Source organism: Ursus americanus, chromosome 17 (assembly GCF_024610735.1).
Source record: "Ursus americanus isolate L20-20 chromosome 17, mUrsAme1.1.p, whole genome shotgun sequence".
NCBI classification, from domain to species: Eukaryota; Metazoa; Chordata; class Mammalia; order Carnivora; family Ursidae; genus Ursus; species Ursus americanus.
In genome coordinates this window covers 4,356,307-4,371,794 of record NC_142143.1, presented here as the reverse complement: position 1 = coordinate 4,371,794, position 15,488 = coordinate 4,356,307, and the positions used below count along the sequence as shown (strand labels likewise).

The 15,488-nt window shown below is 55.6% G+C and overlaps 1 protein-coding gene across 1 annotated transcript; it reads left to right on the top strand.

The window, feature by feature from the left end:
* Positions 1-5,056: 5,056 nt before the first annotated feature.
* On the top strand, positions 5,057-13,554 carry UPK3A (uroplakin 3A). Its single transcript, XM_045779788.2, has 6 exons — positions 5,057-5,191; positions 6,258-6,413; positions 7,723-8,002; positions 9,559-9,641; positions 11,275-11,407; positions 12,847-13,554. Exons 1-6 carry the CDS (start codon positions 5,140-5,142, stop codon positions 13,004-13,006), a joined length of 864 nt encoding a protein of 287 aa, XP_045635744.1. The 5' UTR covers positions 5,057-5,139; the 3' UTR covers positions 13,007-13,554.
* The last annotated feature ends 1,934 nt before the right edge of the window (positions 13,555-15,488 follow it).

Here is a 15,488-nt window from a genome sequence, read left to right as displayed (position 1 = left end):
AAAGAAAGCGCTCGTTTTTGGAGCCACGAAGGTCAAGAGAGAGCATGGTGAGCTTGGGGACATGGCAGTGTCCAGTGGGGCTGGTGCCAGGGGTGAGGGGCAAGAGGGGAGGCAGACAGGTTGACGGGAGCAAAGCCACCACGCAGGGCCTTGGATGCTGGGGTCAGAAGCATGACTGTGTCTTGAGGACAGTCAGGGCTGCCAAGGGGTTTTACACGACGGAGGTGACAACCAGATTTATATTTTAGAAATACCACTGTGGCTTCTGGGTGGAGAGGCCCTGGAGAGGTGACAGGTGAAAGAGCGGACCCAGGAGGAAGCAGGACTGCATAGTGGTTAGGGAGTGGTCACTGGGGTCCCATGACCTAAGCTTAAAATCTGCTTCCCCACTTCCTGCCTGGGAGTCACCGGACACGTCCATCTGTCCAGTCAACTGTGTCCCCCCCCCCCCAGATCCGTGGGCTGAAGTCCTCTACCCCAGGACCTCAGAATGTGACTGTATTTGGAGATGGGACCTTTGAAGAGGTAATTAAGGAAAAATACAGTCATTAAGCCGAGCCCTAATCCAACCTGACCGGGGTCTTTAGAAAACGAGGTCAGGATAGAGACACACACAGAGGCATGACCCCATGAGGATACAAGGAAAGGACAGCCGTCTGCACGCCCAGGAGAGGGGTCCTGGGAGGAACCGCCCTGCTCACACTTTGATCTCAGATTTCCGGCCTCCAGAACTCTGAGACACTAAGCCTCTGTGGTTTAGGCCCCCAGCCAGTGGAATTTGCTTCTGCAGCCCTAGCGAACTGATACGATGCACCCGGCAGCGTGGCGGGACTAGGAAGGAAGAGACAGATCTGGGTCACTTAGGGGACCGGTGTGCCCAGTACACAGTACGCACTCAGGACATATCTGTTGAATAAGGTTGGATTCCGCATGAGAGGGGCCCGAAAGGGGGACTGGGCCAGCCGGGCGAGGGCAGGACAAGCCTGATCACAGGGCAGAGGGCGGCGGCCCGGAGGTGGTGGGAGAGACATCTCTAACCTCCAGCACTGCCCAGCGCCCCAGTCGCAGGGCGTGTTCACCCCTCGACTGCACTTCATGCCTCTTCTCGATACCCCAGATTTATTGAAAAAGAAACTAAGGCTTTGGAAAGGCTCAGGGTCCTTCGGGACCACCAAGGTGGGGACGCTTTGCAGGACAGATATCTGGAGCCGGGGGTGGGAAAGGGGGGGCTGCTGAGAACAACCGGGAGCTAGGGGTGGACCCGGGAGCTCCCAAGGCCCGGGGCTTGAGGGGCTTTGCTCGCATTTCGTTTCGTTTAGTGTCAAAGTGAGTCTGAGCACGTTGGGAAGTTTGGCTGGCAGGACCTCTCAGATGTAGCAAACACAAAGCCCGAGGCTGCTGGGGTGAAGATTACCCACAACATCTCTGGCCTCTAAAGAAAAGACTAGTGGAAACCAGCTCGGGCCTCTCTGGTGCTTGGAGAAACATTTCTGGGTCAAGAATTTCCAACCCATAAATTCCCCACGTTTCAAATTCAAAGGAGGCCTGTGCAGGGCTGGGGTTTGCATAACCTTTCACATCACAGAGCTTCCTGCATGGTGGCCTCCTGACAAGCCTGTCATCTGGGCCAGGGTTCACAGAGCCGGTCTGAGGCATCCAGGTATATAAACAGACCTAAAGTCAGACTGAAGCTCGGTGCCCTGGAATTTGCTTGATCAAAAAGGGAAAAATTTAAAAATATATATGTATATTTTTGGCAAAAATGTTTTTGGAATGTGCACCCCAGGGCACTAGGCTGCAGCGAGAGGAGATCGGTGTCGGGGCCTCCCTGTCCCCCGTTTCCCTCCTCGCACACCAGCCTGGGTGTCTCCCCGGTGCGTGTGCCACAGTGAACCCCTTCTCCTACACTCGCCCCTCTTCAGAATTGGCCAAACAAAAGTCAGCATCTTTGAAGTGGAGACTTGTTTATAAATCCAAGATTTTTTTTCCCCAGAATGTTTTGGGGCCTTAGCAGATTGTTATTTTAACTCTTTTCCCCAGATGTTCTCTCCATATTTGGGCAAGACAAGAAACAGGAGGACTTTCTGTATGTTTTTTCATGAGAAACTGCAGTGTCTGGAGAAGACAAACGTGCCTGGGCTCTTCTCCCTCTTGTGGGTGAACAGTCCCTGTTCAAGTCCAAGTTCACAAACAATTGTTAGACGAGAAATGTCAGCCCATAAAAATTCTTGGAGGAACCCCCACTGCCTTGCCCAAGAGATCCCTATCTCTGGGACAGAGGCTTTCTGTTACTTTCTGTCCCCCGATGATAAGGATCTGACCATCCATTTGGCATGTCAGGGCTCTGGCGATTGGACCCCTCCCTGTGTCACAGAGGGGAAACTGAGGCCCAGAGAGGGGAACAGCATTAAAAACATTTTTCCTTGGGCAAATTTCAAATTATAAACACATTTCAAGAACAATACAATGAATATCCATATATATATATATATATATATATATATATATATTTTTTTTTTTTTACCAATTGTTAACTTGAGGCCACATCTGCTTTCTCTCGTACTTTCTCTCTCTGTCCTTCCTCATACACCTGCGCTAGTTTCAGATATGGTGATGTTGCACCCACCGTACTCCAGCGTGCGTCTCCTCCCACACACCGTGACCCCATCCAGGAAACGGAACATCTACCATGTGTTATTATCCAATACACATCCCATAATCCAGATTTCTCTCATTGTCCTGCTAGCTATAACAGGGCTCATTAGAGGTTCCTTTCTTTCTTTTTTTTTTTTTAAGATTTTATTTGTTTACTGGAGAGAAAGAGATAGAGCATGGTGGGGGGGAGGGGACTGGGGGAGAAGCAGACTCCCCGCAGAGCAGGGAGCCCGGCCTGTGGCTCGATCCCAGGACCTTGAGATCATGCTCTGAGCTGATACCAAGATTCAGCCGTTCAACCAGCCGAGCCACCCAGGTTGTTTTTGTTTTTGTTTTTTAAGATTGTATTTATTCATTTGACAGAGAGAGAGAGAATAAGCAGGGGGAGCAGCAGAGGGAGAAGAAGCAGCAGACCCCCTGCTGAGCAGGGAGCCCGATGTAGGACTGGATCCCAGGACCCTGGGATCATGACTTGAGCAGAAGGCAGACGCTTAACTGACTGAGACACCCGGGCGCCCCTTTATAGGTAGTTTTGTTTCAAGGCTTAATCCAGGGTCACAAGGGGCAGTGAGTGGCGATGTCTCCTTCTGCCTACATCAGTTCTCAGCCTTTCGTTTTGTGTTTGCCTCTGCCTTTGCTGAGATGAACATTTTCAAAGCATCCGGGCCAGTTGGGTTGCAGAAAGTCCCTCAATCTGGATTCGTCCGATCGTTTCCTCTTGTTTGGATTCAGGTTCAAGGTTTTGGACGGGAGCACTACACAGATGGTCCTGAGCCCTTCTCAGAGGCATGACCCAGGAAGCACATGAGGTCAGCCCGCCCTGTCTTGGGGACGTAAGGTTCGATTACTTCACTAAACTGACGTCCCCAGATCCCTGTACCTCTTATTCCTTAAAAATCATTCGTGTATGGTTTTCACGTTGAGTGAGAGGATTCTTTCCTGAAATCCATTATTAGCAGGATGTTTGCCGAATGATGATTTTTGTTTAGTCATTCCTTGTAGATTTATTAGTTGTTCTTCTTTGAAGAAAAACGTTCTCTTTTACAACTTTTTTTTTTTTTTTTTTTTAGGTACCAGTATTGACTCATGGATTCATGTTCCATCCAATGGGCTAAATATGTTACTTACGTTATTTACTTTTGTGTGCAAACTCCATCGGGCCTCTGGGCACCCCTTCAAGTCCCTTCTGTGCCAGCACCGACATAACCCCATCATCTTCGAACACTGCTTTAGTGTCTAGGCTCCTCTTGACATTCCCTGTCCCAGCCCCAGAGTCACGATGTCTCCAAGGGGCCCTGCTGCCTCTTACTGGGGAATGCTGTCTCAGGACCCAGAGTGCTAAGTGGGGGCTCCTGCCACTCGGGAGTCACGAGCAGACAGAGCTAGGGAGTTGTTATTTTGTCCTAACAATACTACTACTGCAAAACTCCAGAAATTCTTCTTCTTCCTCCCTTCCAGATCTTTCTCATCGTGTAGTGAGGACCTGGGTCCTGACCCCAGGTCTAGGATACACCGGGTTGCTACAGAACTGCTCTGCCCTCCCGCTGCCTGGCTCCTGCCGACCAGGGTTCTGCTAGAGTTCTCTTTGCCGTTAGAGTGCTCTCTACAAGGCAGTGCAGTCAGACAAGGCTTCCAGAGTCTCAGACATGGTGTTTTTCTGCACGGGGTTATGCCGTTCATACTATACCTGAATTCTTTACTTTCTGTTGGTTTCCAGTTTCAGTTTTCTCCCATCCTCGTTGACTCATGTCTTAAATGTAAAATGTAAATATTTAAGGTGCTCTTAGAGAAAAGCACAATTCCTGATGCTAGAAGGAACCGTCTAGACCAGGTGAAGCCCTCAGCACTGTGTTCAAACGCTCCCCTGGGCAGCAGGCCTTTTGAAACAGCAGGGGCTGGGAGGCAGGGCTGTGCTCCTCCAGTCCAGGTGTTTCCGGGGTCCGTGCGCAGCCCTGGCCTCGCACCTGTGAATCCAAAGGGTCACACCGGGGTCTTCGGAACTTCAAGGTTTCCACGACAGCACTTTCTCTGATTAACCTGTTCCATCTCCACCAGAGCCCAGCCAGTACCTGGCACTTAGTAGGGTCTCCATAAATAGCTATAGGAATTAGCGCCCCCGTTTCCCTGTGTGGAAACTGCGGCTCAAAGAGGGGCTGTCTTGCCATCACCCCCAGGTCTGATTAGGCGAGAGACGCTGTGAAAGCGCCGCCCCAGCCTCTGCACACAGTAGGCGCTTCGGTAAAGGCGCGGGGAAGGTCTCACCGGCGCTGTGCGTGCCTCCTGCACGCCGCGGGGCGGGGTAGACGGGGCGGGCGTATGCAAATAGCCCGCGAGGAGGCCAGGGATTGGCCGGCGCAGGTGGGGGCGGGGCGCGCCGAGGGAGGGCCCGGGCCGCCAGGTGCGCAGACCGGGAGAGGCGGAGAGGCGCTGGGCTCCCGGCCCCCTGGACCACCTCGCCAGCGCCCCCGCGGCTTGTTCAGGACGATGCCTCCGCTTTGGGCCCTGCTGGCCCTCGGCTGCCTGCCGCTCGGTGTGGGTGAGCGAGGAAGGGGAGAAGGGGTCGTGTCCCGGGAGGGCAGGCAGCTGAGTCCGAGGCCCCGACCCTCCCACAGTCCTGAGAGGAGCCGGGGTGGAAAGCAGCGTTGGGAACGAGAACTTCGTGTATTGGCTCCAGGAACAGGCAGGATGCCTGCTCTGTGACAAGCCCTGTGCCCACCCCCTTGGCTCTGGGGATTCGGATATTGACAATAAAGACAACATTGATTAATAAGCTTCCTTGGGTGGGGATTCCAGGGTCAAGGATCACAGGTCCCTGTGATGGGTGCTGTGAGAGACAGCACACAGGGGACTGTGGGAGAGCAGAGAACGGGCTGGACAAGAGGCTGCAGATGCCTGGACTGGAGGAGATGGAGGGACATTTCAGGGAAAGAGGCAGCGTGGGCAAGTTCAAGGAGGGAGGCGGCATGGTCTATCCTAGGAATCTCCGGACCACGGCCCATCAGCAGGGCTGGAGCATGGGATGGGATGGGGTGGGATGGGGTGGGGTGGGGGGTGCTTTGGGGTGAGGCTGGAGACCCAAAGAAGCAAAGCTCAGAGCTCTGGGACTTTGATGCCCCTCCACAGAGGCTGGACTGTGTTGGAGGCCCTTCCAACGCAGTGGGGAGTCACAGAAGGGGCCTAGCAGGAGAGCAACAGGGTCAGATTTGCATGTTAGAGAGCAAAGGACTGGGAGGGGGGAGGCTTGTTCCTGGGGTCCAAGTGAAGAGAGTAGAACTCCCAGACTGACTGACTGGGTGAAGAGATGCTTGGAAAGAGGCAGCGGGGTTCTTGGCAACTGACCGTCTGGGGGTGGAGAGACAGGGCAGCAGTTAGGCTGGACTGCTTGGTTTTGAGGGTGGGGGATGGCTGGTGGGGGCAGGGATGCTGCCTGGGTCTGAGACAAATTCCTGAGATGGCCTGTGGGGAGGGTGAACCCCAGCGCCTGGTACACCCTAGCTGCACAGTTACTGTATGCAGACACGGGGTGGGGGGCGCACAGAGTGTGCCCATGGGTGTGGATAGTTCTATTGGGGCTCAGCTCCTGTCCTCACCGCCTCCTCTAGGTGTGAACCTCCAGCCCCAACTGGCCAGTGTGACCTTTGCCACCAACAACCCCACCCTCACCACTGTGGCGTTGGAAAAGCCTCTCTGCGTGTTTGACAGCTCAGCGGCCCTCGACGGCACCTATGAGATCTACCTCTATGTTCTCGTCGATCTAGGTAAGGGTTCTGCTGCCGTCGGGCTGCACGGAAAGGGTCTTTGGCCTGTGTGCAGGGAGGAGGACAGGAGGCAGGCAGCCAGATGTTCTAGCTCTGTCTCTCAGCTCCCCCGTGTACCTCACTGGCAGGCACCTGTGCTGCTCGGTGCCAGCCCTGGGTTGTGCGCTGCAGCCCCACATGCGTCCTTGCCCTGGAGAGATGTGCAGGCTAGTGAAGAAAGACAGCCCCCATCACTGAGCACATACATCGTGCTCGGAGCTTCATGCACCTTGGGGCTAATGTTTATGACCAGCCTGCAAGACAACTGTCCCATCACAGAGCAAGGAATCAAGGGATTCATGGGAGCTCCCAGCTGGAAAGTGAGTGCAGATCTCTGCAGTGTCTCAAGCCCTAGCCCTTCCCCAGGCTTCCCCAGCTGAGTCTCGCCTGGCGTTGGCCAGGGGAACCAGGCACTTGGCCCCATGTACTCTGGGCCAGCCCCGCCCGTTCACCGGAGCAATCCTGGGCTGCTGGGAGAAGGAACCCAGGGATAGCCTCTGGTGTGTCTGGCAGCTGGTCATTTACAACAGCTCGTTCAGAGCCGTCACCTGGGCCCGGGCCCAGTCTGTGCATACTGCAGGCTGTTTCTCTCCCATTTCACAGACGGGGGTCCAGAGAGGTAAAGCAAGTCATCCAAAATCACCCAGCAAGTAAGGAAGGGACCTAGAACCCAACATAGGTCCGTGTGACTCCACGCTATTTCCCCTGTACCACATGACCCCCCCTTTCTCATTTTGCAGAAGAGAAGATCCAGGGGCATCTGGGTGGCCCAGTGAGTTGAGCAACGACTCCTGGTTTGGGCTCAGGTCATGGTCTCAGGGTCATGAGATCGAGCCCTGCAGCCAGCTCTGTGCTCAGCAGGGAGTCTGCTTGAGACTCTTTCTCCCTGCCCCTCGCCCCCCTCCCAACTGCACTCCTCTTTCTTTCTCCCTCAAATAAGTAAACATATCTAAAAAAAAAAAAAAAAAAAGATCCAGCGCTCTCAGGGGGAAAGTGACAGAAGTCTGTTGGGGTGGGAGGACCTGTAAGATCTTACCTGCCTGTAGGAAGAGGAGCCTTCCTCTTGCCCGAAGTCGGGGGCGCTCCTGTCTATCTCCTCCAATGCACAGGGAGCCCCTGAGGCAGGACCTGACCCTGCCTTCGCCTGGGACCCCAGGGCACAGCACAGCACTAGCTCAGAGTGGATGTTCCAGGGTATTGGGTGACCAGCTGAGTGAGTCCCGTCCAGCCGGGGTGGCCAGGACCCTCACTGCTGACGCTGTCTCTCTAGCCAGCTCCAGGAACGCCTCCGTGCAGGACGGCAGCAGGACCCCACTGAGCTCCACGTTCCAGCAGACAGAGGGAGGGAGGACAGGCCCCTACAAGGCCACGGCTTTTGACCTGACCCCCTGCAGCGACCTGCCCAGCTTGGATGCTGTAGGGGACGTGGCCCGGGCCTCCGAAATCCTGAATGCATACCTGGTCAGGGTGGGTGCCAACGGGACCTGCCTGTCCGACCCCAACTTCCAGGGCCTCTGCAACCCGCCCCTGTCAGCAGCCACGGAATACAGGTGGGTGTGAGCGGCTGTGGGGCAGTGGCAGCTATGCCCCGGCCCCCACTCAGGAAGACCCAGGAGGCGCGAGGCGTGAGAGGCCCTATTTCTTGTGCCAGGACTGTTCTGGGTCTCCTGGAGGGGAGTGCTTCGGGCCGTGGGGCCGAGCCAGGGCCCCGTGTGCTCAGAAGGACCCCTGCTTGGCTTAGTCCTCTGCCATTGCCATCTAGAAATTCTTCATTGTTTTAACAGGTGGCCTGCATTTTCATTTTGCTCTGGGCTCCACAAATTGTGCACGTGGTCCCGGCTCATCGCCTGCATGCCAGTTACTTCCCAATCGGCTTCATTCACCAGGGGAGGAAACTAGCTGGTCCAGAGAGGGAAGGGGGTCACTGCTTGAAAAGCAGCGGCCCCAAGTGAACTAGAGCCCCGTTGAAGGCTTTTCCAGCTCCCACCCCATCCTCTGCGTCTTCCTACCTCCTTCCAGTGTACCCTTCTGTGCCCCCTCTCCCAATGCCAGCGGGTCCCTGATTCCTCTCCAATACTCATTTCTTCTCTGTGCAGAGCTCGGGGCTCAGCCTTGATCCATGGCCATGGGGTCTCGCCTGGTGCCAAAGCCTTGGGTACACCCTCTCCCGTTACCATGGAAACACCTGAGTCTGGAGTCCCTGTACCTGCTTGGCGCACCGGGCCGAGACCATTGCTCACTTGCCATCCTGTCAGAGGGCTTGCCTCGCCTTTGGCCTGGGCCACAGGGAAAAGCCGCAGTGTCCTCTTCCCCACGCTCAACCTCTTATCTCTGACTTTGTTCTTAATGTGGGAAAACCTCCCCTTCCACCAACCTCCTCAAACTTCCTACCTGGGGACACAAGGCACATATCCCGGCTTCTGGAATTCTCCTCTTCAAACCCAGAGAAATAGGAGATTAGGCAAAACACTGCAGGCTGTAGAGACTTTAAGGGTCTTCGTTTTTTGGAAGTGTTAAATGAGAGGCTGTTGGTTCTTGAGTTCTCAGAATACCCATCCTTTAAAGCTGACCGCGTCTGAAGCCTCGAGCCGGCTCTGTGAACCTTGCGCTGATCTTTCGTCATGATTAGTGACGCTCAGCTGGGGTTTTCTGTGTAAGAGGGAAGCCCTGACCCAGGGCGGCTGGGTGGGGAATGAGTATTATTCCTTTTTTTCTTTTCTGAGTCCCTTTTGTGCACCAAGGACCAGGCTGGGAACGGCGGAAGGCAAGAGTACTACAAGGACACGTGGGTCAATATTCAGCAACTAGCCTACACTCGTCCTGTAGATAATGTAGAGACAGGGGGCCCCAGACGGAGAGCTGAGAGGAGGGCCACTGACCCTGAAGTCTTCGTGGAACGGTCCAGGGGCAGGAATAGGGGGTAACGGCACCAAGGCCAAGAACAGCACTGTCCTGTTGCCCAGAGCTTACCCTGTGGCCGTCTAGACTTGCGTCTCCTAGAAGGACTCCCTCTGCCCCCCACACCCGCCATCCTAATCCCTCCACCTGCCTGTGGCTGGGGCGCACAGGATGGACAGAAGTCCCCGTTCTCTCTGTCCCCCTGCAGGTTCAAATACGTCCTTGTCAATATGTCCACGGGCTTGGTACAGGACCAGACCCTGTGGTCGGACCCCATCTGCACCAGCCGGCGTAAGTGGCGGGGCTGGGCTGGGGGGCGACCCTCAGGGGAACCCGGGAAAGCACACTCAGGCTGTCCCTCAGAAAAGTCTCCCCAGACACAGGCAGGCCACTGGGTTGAGGAGGAAAATGCATCTTAAAATGGTTGGACCTGAAATCCCCTGACCCCTCTGTTCCCTGAGGACCAGGAGCTGTAGCAGAGGCAGGTGAAGAAGGGTCGGAGGGCATGACTGAAGTCAAGGCATTTGCCTCCAAGGGGCATGGAGTTTATCCTGACTTTCCATCCTAACCCAGCCCTTTGTTGAGACCTCACAGCCACGTGAGATGGCTCCAGATGGTTCTGGATGGCTCTGGATAGCTCCGGAGGCTAGGATTCAGTGCAGGGGGTGCCCACCTCTCCATCCTGTTCTCTGGGGACTGGGTGGGTTTCCTGAAGGTGGGGGGGGCTCAGAGGCCCAGGCATCTGCCTGCGGTCCTGCCCTGTCCCTCCTCAAGCCTCCATCCAGGTTCTCCACACGCATCTGAGGTTTATACACAGAATCGTGTCTGTTGAACCTGAGAGGCAATGGAAAAGATTTCCGACGGTAATCTTGACAGCACCCGACCCTAACTTTACAGCCCCCTCCCCACACCTTGGCCCCCAAGATGAGACTTCATGCTACGACGGCTCAGCCTAGAGCCGAGAATTTTACCTGTAGGGCCCCTCCCCCACCCCATGGTAAGCTTTAGGGCCCGCAGTAGCTCTGAAGCGTTGCTTGAGGTCACACGGCTAGTGAGGGGCGTAGACAGACAGGCATGTGTGCACGTGTGGCGGGCGTGGCCCCCGCCCACCCTTCCTGTGGCACGCCCGTGTGTTACGGTCCCCCTGCAACAGGGCTGCCCTGGGACCGAGAGTGCTGAGTTCCAGCCCAGCCTCTGCACCTCTGCTCTGTGAACCCCTCAGGACCTCAGTCTCCACATCTGAGATGTGGGAAGAAAAATCCTTGCTCTGACCCGCAGCAGGGTTCCTTGGAGTAATCCAGACAAAAGCAGCAGGCCCGGCTCTTTTTGGGCAGGGCCTGAGGTCGGTGTGTGGGGAGAGTGTGCCCTTTGGGACCGGACAGACCTGTAGACTTGAGTCTGGGGTCCGAGTACCCTTGAACAGGAGCTCAGCCTCCCTCAGTGGGTGAGCGATCTGCAGAATGCGGGTCTTGTCGGGTCTTCATGGGACTGCAGCCGGAAAGCGGCCGGCTCACAGGAGGCCCTATAAATTGTTCAGTTAGTTCCAGGAGGGTGACATGGGCCAGAGCAGAGGGGGAGCCGTGGTGTACGTGGCTCCCTTAGACCAGGGCCCCTTGTCGCATCTTTAATTGCTTATAATCCGGGTCCCCTCCATTTCACCAGAAGAGTTGAGTTCATTTAGAATTTAAAATTATGCAGAAAGACAGTTAAAAGAGGAAGAGACAAGACACACGAGGGAGTTGGGAAGTGGACGTGGGGCGCGCAAGTTAACTGCACCTCGGTCCTGGGGGGAGACCGACTCTGACCCGGGTCCTGGCTTCATCCTGAGATCTGTGGCTGCCAGGCCGGGGGGGCCCCGTGTGTCCCTGGGAGAAGGCTGAGGGGTGCAGGGTCTGGGGAGTAAGTGGGCCTGTGTCCCTGTCAGCCACCCCGTACGCGGCGATCGACACGTGGCCAGGCCGGAGGAGTGGGGGCATGATCGTTGTCACGTCCATCCTGGGCTCCCTGCCCTTCTTCCTGCTCGTCGCCTTTGCGGGCGCCATTGTCCTCAGCCTTTTGTGAGTACCCGTCCGCTGCAGGGCGAGACTCGGGGGCACCCTGGGCACGCTCCACCCGGAGGGTCTTCCGAGGTGGGGGCGAGCCCAGAAGGCAAGGGAGCTGCCTTCCACCCTGGGTGGGGTGGGGTCCGGTGAGAGGCGAGCAGTGTCCGGGGTCACTCAGCTGGGCAGGGAGGGGCTCAGCAGTGGCACTTTGTGCGCGGGTCTCAGCTCCCACACCTCTCCTTCTATGCCTCAGCTTCCTCATCTGGGAAATGGGGCCACTACTCAGTGTTATCCTCCCTGTGGAGTCGTGACGGTTCAGTGACATAATCCCTACAGTCTTCTTAGGGCAGCACCTGCATGCTCCACAGCCACGAGCTGCTGTTGTCGTAATTCACCCACTGTCTGGACAGGTGGGGAAACTGAGAGCACAGTGGAGGAAGGGTGGCCCAAGGTCACACAGCCAGTTAAAACAGAGCGTCTCCTGACGCTACCAACCGCTCTGATGGGTGTGTGTTTGGGTTGGGACTTGAGGCGTCCTCTGGGTGTCCGGAGAAGCTAATAGGCTGTGAGGGGGGATGTCGGGTGTGTGCACGAGCCCCTAATCCTGGGAGGCCGGCCCAGGGGGTGAAGCAAGGCATCAGCAGGTGCTGTGGGAATTCAGAGGAGGGTGAGGAAGATCTTGCCTGGAGCACCAGGGTGGGCTTCCTGGAGGAAGGAGCAGCAGGAGCAAAGTCTCTCCAGGACAGGGATGAATCGCGTGCTTCTCAGCGAGAGGGAGGGAGCCCCCGGAAGGCTTTGAAGATGGCAGGGGTGCCTGTCCCAGCGTGGATGGGGGGAGCAGATGGAAAAGCTTCTCGGAGTAGGTGAGATTAAGTGGACACAGGAATTAGCCAGGTGGAAAAAGCCGCGTGGGTGGGGGATGGAGTAGGGGGCAGTGAACTTGCACATCTGGTTGCCCTCTGCCATTTAAGTAATAAAAACAAATACTAGATAAGAGTAGCCACCAAGAGTCTGGTCTGTCTGGCCAGACCTGAGAGCCGTCGGGACCTGCTTCTGTCCCTTCCTCCTTTTGGACAACACGTTATTCTGGCAACGAATGTCCTGTTATCTGACTTCGGCCAGGCTCTTCCATTTATCCCTCCTCCATCCCCACCCCAGCTCCAGCTCCACCACACTTTCCACTGTTGCCCCAGAACTCTCAGCCCTTCCTATCACATGCCTGGAATGCCTTTCTCAGCCCCACCCTTCTCCCTCAGGGCATACTAACTGTCCCCTCCTCCAGGAAGCCTTCCCCTGGCTCCCACCTACACTTGTTCATTCTGTCTGGTCATTCTTTGCTGTGCATGCCTAAGACGACATCTGTGAAAGCAGTAAGTAGCAAGTCCCTGACCAGCTAGAGGGGTTTAGGCTTGCTCTGTGCCCCTAACCCTCGCCCTCTCCATCCCCTCGGTCAGGGACACGGGCAGCTCGGACAGGGAAACGACACACGACTCCCAGATCACGCAGGAGGCCGTCCCCGGGTCCCTGGGGACCTCGGAGGCTGCATACACGTCTGTGAACCGGGGGCCAACGCTGGACAGGGCTGAGGTGTTTGCCAGCAAGCTCCAGGACTGAACCCGGGCACCACTCCTGGGCTTCTGCATTCTCCCCGCTGGCCTCGCCCAGGGGTCTCCACGGAGCAGGGGCTCACACGCCCTGACCCCACCCGCAGAGAAACAAGGCATGTTGGTCCAACTTGCAGGAATACTTTCAATAAAATCTTCCCACGATTCTGAGTTCAATAGAGATAGACCGAATGAATGAGCGAGAAGGTGGACGAATGAATGAATGAGTTCATGTCATATGGAGGGGTTGGACTGTTTCTCTAGAGGGTGGGGACAGGAGGCTGATTTTCAGTCAGAGTGGAGGTGGTGAAGATTAGGAAAACGGGGTTGTCAGAACATCTGGAACATCTGGAAGATGGGGGAACCAGCCCCTCCCCGATCGCCTCTGGTGAGCTGGGGGGTGCGTCCTGAGAGACAGGCTGTGTGTGCAGTCATGAGATGGTGTTTGGGGTTCACTGTTTACGAGGTACTGGAAGCCAAACTGGGCCTCCAGGGGCAGCTGCTGGCAGCTCCTGTCAGCCCCAGCAGCCATCTTCTTCCTCTGGGGCTCAGCTTCCTCATCTGTAAAATGGGCTGATGTAAACTGCTAATTTCAAGGCTCCTCCTCAGCTTTCCCTAAAAGCCCCATGGTGGGCGGGCAGAAGAGGCTTCAGGACACAGCAAGTCCACTTGGGGAGTGAAGGGACTCTCCCAGTCCTGCTTCTGGGCTCAGATGACTCACTTCTGTCTTCCGAGCCAGGTAGCAAGGCCACTTCTCTTTGGGGAAGGTGCAAAACAAGTCATGGTCCCACTTGCCATCACCAAAAGAGGAAGTCTGTCAGAGCAGGACTGGGTTATAAAGCAGGAACGCTGTCAGCTGTAAGACCACATTCCTGAGTGGCAGTGTGGCTCCCCATTGGCCTTTATCAGCAGTGGTGGGATGGGGTGCTCTGAGGGCCCCAGATCGTCCTCTGGGGGCACGGATGCTGAGATATGCGCAGATCCGCTAGAGGCTTCCAAAGCTGAGAAGGCAGAAGTTGTGGGAAGAAGCCTAAAAGCAGGGAGGGGTCAGGAGAAGCCAGAGCAGCTGAGGGTCCCAGGAGCTGAGAGGAGCCCAGGCGCTGGGCAGTGGGGACGGGAGGGAGCCATGGTGCTGCTCTCAAGAGGGCACCCAGCCCAGGTAAGTCTTGGACCTGCTCCCGATCCCTCAAGACTGTCTTCTAGGACGCAGCAGGATGGCCTGGGCAGCCACTGGAATTCCCGCTTCCCCCGTCTTGTGCATCCTCCCCAGCCCTGCCTCCATTAGGACAGTCCTTCCAGAGCTTCCCTCGGAGAATCCCCAGCAGCAGCAGAGGGGGGCAAAGCTCCCTGGAAGTCTGCTGTGGTTGGAAATTCATGCAAGTTTGCATTCTGCTTTATAACATGCCTGTATTTATTTTATTTTTAATTAAGGTGAGATTCACATAATATAAAATTAACTATTTCAAAGCAAAAAAATTCAGTGCCGTTTAGTACATTCTCAACGTTATGCAACCATCACGACTACCTAGTTCTGGGAAGTTTTCTTCACCCCGAAAGGAAACCCTGTACCTATGAAGCAGTGACTCCCCATTTCCTCCTCCCCCACCCCGTGTCCCTGGCAGCCACCCATCTGCTTTCTGCCTCTGCGGATTCACCTACTCGGGACATTTCACATCAATGGAGTCATACAGCCTTTTGTGCCTGGCTGCTTTCACTTCGCATCCTGTTTTGAGGTTCACCCACATTGTAGCAGGTGTCAGAGCTTCGTTCTTTTTTATGGCTGAGTAGTAAGTAGTCTGTTGTATGGATCTCTCGTTCATCCATTGGTGGCCATTTGGGTTATTTCCACCACTTGGTTATCGCGCCACAGTTTGGCTGTTTAGAACAGGGCTGCTCTGAGCATACGTCTTCATGTACTTGTGTGAACACCTGTTTTCAGATGTCTTGGGTATGTACCTAGGAGTGGAATTGCTGGGTTACATGGCCATTCTATGTTTAACATTCTGAGGAAACTTCAAATTGTTTTCCAAGTGGCCGTACCATTATGCGTTCCTGCCAGCCATGTCACCTGTATTTATTTTAGTATCAAAACAGCGGGAGTGCAGCGGTCACTGTGGAGAGGGCCCCAGAATTATTCAATGGATTTGGGTCTGGATCCATTCCCTCCCCCCCCCCCCCCATTTGAAAAGCAAGACCCCCAGGTAACCCAAACCCCTGTCTGTGAGCAGCAACTCCCCCCCTCACTGGAGTGGCTGGTCAGTGGCTGTCTCATGATGCCAAGTCCTCTTTCCACCGGCCTGGCTGATTGAGGCCCCGGGGAACATAAACCTCCAGCTAGGGAGACCCTGTGGCACCAGCTCGTGACCCAAAAGCTGAAGGGACCAAGCCGCTGGAACGCAGATGGGCAGACACATGCTGGGGCCATAAGTGAGCAAATGAATGATCGCTTGTCCATTGCTCAGGAAAGACCCGGCTCCCTTGGTGATGAGTCT

Bases quoted from the DNA above. Each gene is read 5' to 3' on its own strand.
- UPK3A (XM_045779788.2), top strand. From the start codon at position 5,140: ATGCCTCCGCTTTGGGCCCTGCTGGCCCTCGGCTGCCTGCCGCTCGGT. The intron at 6,414-7,722 runs GTAAGGGTTCTG...CTGTCTCTCTAG, and splicing joins CTATGTTCTCGTCGATCTAG to CCAGCTCCAGGAACGCCTCC. The intron at 8,003-9,558 runs GTGGGTGTGAGC...GTCCCCCTGCAG, and splicing joins TCAGCAGCCACGGAATACAG to GTTCAAATACGTCCTTGTCA.